Here is a 7800-nt window from a genome sequence, read left to right on the forward strand (position 1 = left end):
TGTTTGACTTTGGTGCAAAATGAATGCAAGTCAATAAATAGTGTGCTACATAGTTCTTTGCATGTCATGTCAAAAGCCGATTTTATTGTAAAATAGTGCATTATTTTACAGATGCAGTTCATAGACCAAGTTCTGAGAGGCCTGTTTTTCAGATATGATATGGAGACCTGAAATGCTTCATTTTCAGGTGTAGGAAATAGCATGCAGACTGTTTAGTCACAGACATCATGAATCCAATGTTTGCAGTTTGATAAAACGAGTTAACACTCATTGTTACATTGCAGACTATAGCATACTATTGGGCACTATGAGGAATTTCATTACAAGAGGCCTGTCTCAATTTATAAAAAAGTATATGTCCACACAAAGCACATTTTTTATGTTTTATTAAAACATACATGTGCTGTATAGTATACACTTTTTCACTGTATTTAATAAAAAACAATTTACATATTGTCAGTCATCAAGTTACTCATACTGATGAACACAGAGGCATTTCTGTGAAACTGTGCAGCAGAACATTGTTGTAATGTAAAAGCAGTTCCTGTCAAAAGATTTTACAAATAAAAGTTTACATTATGTATATACAGCAGTAGTTATTGATCGTGTTGAATACTGGAAAGATGGCAAAGGTATGGTTTAAAAAGCAGTTACACAGACAGTTCAGGAGTTAATATTGGATGAGGATAGTTAAAATACTCTTCATTAGATAAACTTTTTAAATATTTGTACAGTTCACAAGTCAAACGACAAACAGAATTGAATATTACTAATATTTTTGAGCGACCAGGAACAAATGAAGGAGTCAGGCAATTCAGACTTTTTACATAATTTCTGTTTACATTTTTGCTGTAAATTATGTTGATGGATGCACTGTTTACCCTTGATGAGAGGTTTTTCTGTTGCTAGTCTAAAATACACTTCAGCCCCAGCAATTTAGCCGTACTCGATACGCTCTCTTCCACTCTAGACACAACAAACAATAATGGCTGAACTTTAAAATACAGGCATAAACCTCACATGTACCAGCTGCACAACACAATCTGAGAGGCAGCTCTCCACGGTGTTTTCTCAGATCCCTTCTGTCATGGCAAATACGCCACCACCACCACCTAATGAATATGTACAACTCTTCAGTCGAAACATCAAAGCAACCAATCATGTCTTAGCTACAATATCTGCAATTAAAGTGTTATGTGCAAAGTTGAAGCTCTATGTCCAATGTTGTCTAATGTGTCTAAGACTAGGGGCAAAAGAGTTAATTATGGTCCTGTAAAATAATTTACTGCCAGAGTAGGAAGATGATTGATTTACAAGCATTTAGAAAGACAACTACAGTTGCACTTAAAGCAACGAGTGTCGAAATAAATTCCCCTGTAGTGTACAGTACACACCAGGACCACAGTAAGCACCAGAATACCATGACGGGTTGTATTGCTTCTTAACTACCCTTTACACACTTAGCAGGTAGGTGAGAACAACATTTAAGATCAGACACCCATAAGGAACCAAAAATGTAAACGTTTGACAGAAAAAAATAAAATAAAATCAGCCCACCAGTTATGAGCTTAATATACAGTAGAAATAGCTGGCCTTAAAAAAATATAGTGATTTTTTTTTTCAACAGTTCTCAGAGTGTTCGCAGGGTGCTGAGGTTGAGAAAAAGAGGAGGGGCGTGGTGGATGAGGAAGTGTGGTGGGACCGGGTGTGTCTGTGAGGGGGACGGGCTGATCGAGGGTGGGCGGAGGAAGGGAAGCCCCACAGTGACAGACTGTCCCTCTCAGTGCCGGCTGCAGTGACAGCGAGCTGTCCTTAGTGGATGTCGAGGTTTCTGAAGTAGTCAAAGGTTGCTCCCAGGGCCCAGCTTGTCTCCACATTGTTCACCTTCTTGGCCAGCTGTTGTACAGAGTAACAGGAGGAGCTCCATTACCACCAAAAAAATTCAAACAATTTCCTACTAGTGTTATACTGATTTGAAGTGTTTAAAACTTGTGAAATACCGCACAGACAGAATATGTCATGAAGCTTGTCTACAGTAACCTGGTTCTGTTTTGCTCACCTGCAGCACAGTGCTGTCCTTGAAACCAAAGCCCTCCTTTAGCAGACAAGTGATATATGTCATATCCATGCAGAGGAAGGGGCTGATAGCACGGTATTTGGTCATTTTGTTGCACACTGCAAACACAAAAAGCCACAGGTTTCAGACATGAAATTAACACAGGTTTCACATACCACTGACAAAAAGAAAAGCATTACATACATGGAGACACCTTGTTGCATCATACAATGGTGTCACGTTCCACATATTAACAAAAAACCCTTTTCTAAACCCTGTGCTGCGTGATTAAAAGACGTCCTTTCTGTTTTGTTCGGACAAATAAACAAAACATGGAGGTGCGAGGAGAATGGCTGAGGGTCAGCGCGAGGCTGCGGGTGGGTGGCGTTGTCAAACAGTTTGTGTGTGTCAGTATCTGTCAGCTCCCAGGTGGTGTTTGGCCGTCAGGTGCCCTCCTGCCTGGGCCAGACAGACATCTTCACCTCAGCTGCCAGACTTGTGACAGTGTTCTCACAACACAAACAGCCAACTCTTTCCTACTTGCTATAAATCTGTTTCTACATGGGCATTACACATGTCACACACTCAAGCTGATAAGCATGGTGCTTATCGAGTAAATGCACTTAAACTGTTTACGGTGATGTTAACATATATTTACTCTACAATAAACTACATTTGTCTTCTAATCTGTCCCCATAGCACATTTAAGCAAATAATCAGTTGCATTTTACTGTTGTAATAAAATCTTTTGAGACAGGATAAGCCGTGCCAATTTGGTGCAATTGTGCCAAGTGTTTGGGCACAAACAAGATTTAGTGCTTCTGGTGTTTAGACTGTGTAGCATGAAGTTTGAGCAGTTAGACGACTGATATATATATAACTATAACTAAGATTGTTGGTTTCATACACAAGTTTATCTATCCCTAGAGAAGATAACATGGGACTCTTACCTTCTTTGGCTCTCTTCTTGAAATCTCTGACTTCAACCGCACCACCTCGACTCCCATCTGTGCAGAAAAAACAAACATGCAATCTGAATAGCTATTTTGTGCTAAAGATGATAATTAGCATGAAAGATAATGGCACTGGAAGGTGACTGCTTGGTCTGTTCCCACTCACCAATGAGGCCAGACTCCACAGCTCTGTCAAAGTAGTAGGAGAAAGCATAGAATACACTGCTGCCCTTCACTTCATAAGGCTGGTGCACTATTCCTTTGATTACCTTCATCACCTCATAGTAGCACAGCTTGTAGCCTGCATAGCCTGAGGAGGGAGAGACAAAGTTAACGTCATTTTGTCAAAGATTTAATCAACTAAAATGGTGGAGGAAACCATGAGTTAAAGGTGCTTGGATGCAGCAATGGTTGGAGTGCAATTGGAAGAGACTGGAACCTCAGTCTGAGGTCAGCCTGGGGTTGGAGCTTGGGGCTCACCAGATAATATGCAAAGGAAGTCCCAGAAGGACAAATTTCACACAGTCTCACGGGCATGGTTGGTTAAGCTGTGCCAGCAAAACCATGTGCTGACAAGAGCAGCAGTTAGCGCAGCCCTGTCGAGATGTCTATTTTTACCACGTAATTGTGAGCGTTCCAGATCAAGCCGCTCGTTACACACACACAAAAAAAATAACAACTCAGGGACAAGCCCAGCATCTTTTGGCTACTTGACTGTGGTATGGGAGGGACTGTCTTATTTGTGAAGTTAACTGACAGTTTTCTTTTCATTTAAATACAAGGTTGACTGCAGTATAATTGTTCAAGAGGGAGGACAGAGAGAGAGAGAGGATGACAAAACATGCGTTTGGCGCCAAGGTTACAGAAAGTGGATAAATGTTCGTGCGTGAGATGTAATATACTGTACTCTATTGTATTCCAGAGTTGAGAAAGGAATGCACATATCACTGCATCCAAGGCACTGGGAAGGAAATCAAAACCTCAGGGTGCTTTTATCTTACCGTCTGGAATCCCGCTAACTTTGTAGGTGGTTCCTCCAAAAGTCACATCTTCTCTGAATTTTTTCGGAAGGCAGGAACTAGTGAAGACTTTCCAATCTAGACCTGAGAAAACAAAAACAAGAAACTGTTTGCCCACTCCCAGTGACAGAATTACACAGAGGGCAAACAGAGAGGTGACAAAAGGTGCTAGATACTCTACCATCAGCTCCCAGTGCTCCGAGGGTTGCCAGTCGAGCTGCATACAGTCCATTTCCAAGGTAGCTGTGTGATGGCGACATACAATTGTGTTCAATTTTTATATCGATATGTAAGTTTTACTCCAATAATAATGTGTGAGCCTTCCTTGGCAAAGACAAATCCACAAAGAATGTAATATGTATGTTCGTCTGTTTATTTACCTGTGCGTGTAGAGTTGATAAGTATGGTTGAAGAGGTTGAAAGAGGCAATGTAACTGGGGGGAGCACTCTGAATCGTTTTCTGTCGGATGTACAACAAATGTTTATTGGTGGGTTTTTGGTAAGGACATTTTTAAACAAACTTAAACAACTTCTTTACCACATTAAGTGTTTCATTCACCTTTGACTTAGGAAGGAATGTGATCTGAGTGGATCCTCCACCCAAATCCAGGATGCCCACTGTCCTCTTGGTGTTGGAGTACAAGTGACCTATGAAAAAACAAACACATTACACTGAGCGAAGGAACCTTGGGATGAGGTGCTATCCACCGTCCGTGCAACAAACAGAGCACACTGTGTAATCTTGTGGGTTTATCGCCAATTTTAGTGTCAGAAGGATGCATGCTTACAGATCATGTCTTTCCCCGGCGAGAGGGAAAATACTTTTTTGGTTTGAAGGTTAACGTTGTTGTTTACAGTAAATTTCGTGGTGCCACAGCTGTGTGAAAAACATGAGGTAATGTTGCTTCTTTTTGCAATCTGTTTGGAGCGAGTGATTCAAGCTCATAACCTCAGACAGGAGACAAGAGTCTTTCCCTGCAGGGCTTCTGTGTACACTGGAGCCTCAGATATGAGCCTCCTGACCACTAACACTGCCATAGCAAAACACAAGCAATGTCTTACCTGTGAGGAAGTTCACTGTGACCCAGGCGAGGACTCCTAAAACAGCACACGGGTGAAAATGTCTGCATTAGTAAAAGCCCTGCTATATGTTCACATTTGAATGTGTTCCAGCACAGAGAATAAGCCGAACATGACTTTTACTCCAGCTCTCCTTAGTTAAACTGATATTAAAGCAGCAGAGTTGGTGTAACTAACATGTAGGATTGCAGACCAGCCCAGGTAATTACAATTGTTTCAGATGTCAAGTTATTGCACTCATAAAATGAGGATAATGAATGGCACATACTGTATGATGAAACATAACATCGTGAGGGTGTCTTAATGACTGATGTGGAGGATCACACTAAATTATTGGGCGTGGGGCTGCAGCTCATACTGGCATATTTATTTGTCTCAATGAGGTAGTAACAGACCTCTTGTAAAAATAAATATTAGTGCTGTGTTGTTTGATTCATCCTGACGTGAATGACTTAAAACACCTGGTCAGACAATAACTCTGTGCTTTGTGTACTATATATAGTACAAGTTGGTTACAGGGCGTTAAAAGATAACATACCTTCTTTTGCTCCGTTCATGATGGAAACACTGTTGTTTGGCACAAAGAAAGGGGACTCATGAAATACCTTTCGCACCTGTGGAAAAGATTCGTCAAGATTGCAGTTACCAACTGGAGGATATGTGTTTCAGTAATATAATGATACTATACTACATGCCCAAATACTCTGCTGTTGTTAGGACAGACTCTATTCAGGCTCCAGAAAACAAACTGTGTCTGCACTGTTTTAGATTGACAGATAAGTCAACCACGAGCATGGCTGGAACAGTAGCCTGGATTTAATGCTTTAAATGACAAATATGGTTACTCCAAACAACCCCACAACAGCTGTTTTTTGCAGCATGATAGCCACCAAATGGGCAGACATGCTGCTTTTTTTTTTCAGGGACACTTGTAAGCACTTAGTGGTTTCTCATCCCGTTCCTTGGCGGGACGGGTGGTGTTTGTGCCAAACTGTCTGAGGGCAGAGAGAAAATGTGCCTCACCTCCTTCAGGAGAGCATTGGCCTTGTCTTCAGGCAGCAGACGCAGACCCGCCGTGGCCTTCAGGACCACCGGGGTCCTACTCCATTCATCCTCGGGCACTGCCTTCTTGGCGATCTTCAACAGCTGACGGATGGTGTTGCCACCCTGCAGATGAGGCAGAGCAGTCATCAGAAGAGACATTTCACAATAAATGTAAGAAATTTCATCAGCGATTAAAGTCTTTAAAAACATGTGTATGTCAAAGGTAGGTAAATAGAGCAGATGGGAGTGGGAAGTGCTGACATCATCAGCAAGGGGTATTTTTGTAATTACGCAGTGTTTACATCACATGAACCCAACCCAAAGAAAATCCCAGTGGTTTGGTGATTTGCAGACAGCGAACAACTCCCTAATATACCTGATAATTAATAATAAGTCATGGTGTAAACAGGCATACACACCTCCTCAGGGTTGTCCTTATAAGCAGACAGTCCAGGCTTCACCGCATGGTAAATTTCATTGTCCAGAACTGGCAGCTCAACTGCAAAAAAAGAAGACAGTGAACACATCGTTAACTAGTATACAGTACGGTATATGACATTCTGGGATAAAAGAAAAGCTGAAGACATGTAATTGCTTCTATTACAGTGTATGATATTTAGACTGCAGCACCTCACCTACATCCTGATTCACTTTTAGAGGTCTGCTTCCTACACAGCTGAGTCAGACTAACAAATTAAAAGTCCACCTCGGCTACTTTTAGAAGCTGTATTGCCCGTGCATTGTGCCGGTGCGTGTTTGTCCTTACACCACACAGTGAATGACCTAACAGCAAAGCAGACAGAGTGGGAGCCAGCAGCATGTGCAAAGCCCTGCTATTGGTTTACAGACGGACAGACAGAGAAAGAGAGAGAGAGAGAGAGAGAGGGAGAGAGGGAGGGAGAGAGGGAGACCGGTGCACTTACCAGGGTCTTTCTGGATGAACTTATAGATGTGGATCCTGCTGCCTGTGCTCCCAGCGTCAAACATGACACCGTAGAAAACCCGGCTGACAGGTGAGGAGGCTTCAGGCACCGGCTGGTAGACCTCAGGTGGCTGGTAAGGCTCAGGTGCAGGATGCACCACTTCGGGCACCGGGTGAAAAGCCTCTGGTATGGGGTGAATGACTTCAGGTGCAGGGTGGAACACCTCGGGGATCTGGGGGTAGGTCGGTGCGCCGGGCTGCGAGACTTCAGGCGCCGGGTTGGATACCTCTGGGAGGAGGTTTTCCGTGTTGGCGGAGTGCTCCCGGTAGCGGTAGAAGTGGGGGATGTAGCGGTGGTGCCGGTAGTAAGTCGCCTCCGCTAATAAGAGGCTCCCAGCCAGAAGCCACAGAGATAAAGCGAGGAGCAGGTTCGGCGTGGCCATTATTTTTCACAGCCGGGAAAGAGGAGACAGCTGGAGCTGAGGAGAAGAAGCCCTGGTGGATGATGGAGTGAAAAGATTGACAGGGGCCCCAAGGACAGCAGCAGCAGCAGAGATGGAGAGAGGCAGAGTGGATGCAATGCACACTCAGGACTGTCCGGTCATCTGTTTACAGTATATAAAGACATAAGGGCTTGGCATGGCGCCACACCGAGAGCAGCCATCCACCAATCCTGTGGCGGTCCATCCCAGCTCCATCAGGAGTCCCCCCTCCTGTGAGCTGAGC

The 7800-nt window shown here is 43.3% G+C and overlaps 1 protein-coding gene across 1 annotated transcript; it reads right to left on the reverse strand.

Annotated features, from left to right (window-relative positions):
* Positions 1–46: 46 nt before the first annotated feature.
* Positions 47–7800, reverse strand: entpd5a (ectonucleoside triphosphate diphosphohydrolase 5a). Its single transcript, XM_046412668.1, has 13 exons — positions 7076–7800; positions 6572–6651; positions 6132–6275; positions 5647–5722; positions 5091–5126; positions 4588–4676; positions 4409–4488; positions 4210–4271; positions 4011–4112; positions 3176–3319; positions 3007–3063; positions 2060–2175; positions 47–1896 (listed from the first exon to the last, which is right to left on the reverse strand). The coding sequence occupies exons 1-13, from the start codon at positions 7515–7517 to the stop codon at positions 1813–1815; spliced, it is 1512 nt and encodes a 503-aa protein (XP_046268624.1). The 5' UTR covers positions 7518–7800; the 3' UTR covers positions 47–1812.

This window comes from Scatophagus argus, chromosome 15 (assembly GCF_020382885.2).
Source record: "Scatophagus argus isolate fScaArg1 chromosome 15, fScaArg1.pri, whole genome shotgun sequence".
In the NCBI taxonomy this organism is placed as follows: domain Eukaryota; kingdom Metazoa; phylum Chordata; class Actinopteri; family Scatophagidae; genus Scatophagus; species Scatophagus argus.

Excerpts from the sequence above, each read along its gene's own strand:
- entpd5a (XM_046412668.1), bottom strand. The coding sequence starts at position 7,517 with ATGGCCACGCCGAACCTGCTCCTCGCTTTATCTCTGTGGCTTCTGGCT. Across the intron at positions 5,127-5,646 it reads CATGAACGGAGCAAAAGAAG|GAGTCCTCGCCTGGGTCACA; the intron begins GTATGTTATCTT and ends GTGCTGTTTTAG. Across the intron at positions 4,272-4,408 it reads TATCAACTCTACACGCACAG|CTACCTTGGAAATGGACTGT; the intron begins GTAAATAAACAG and ends GCCATCACACAG.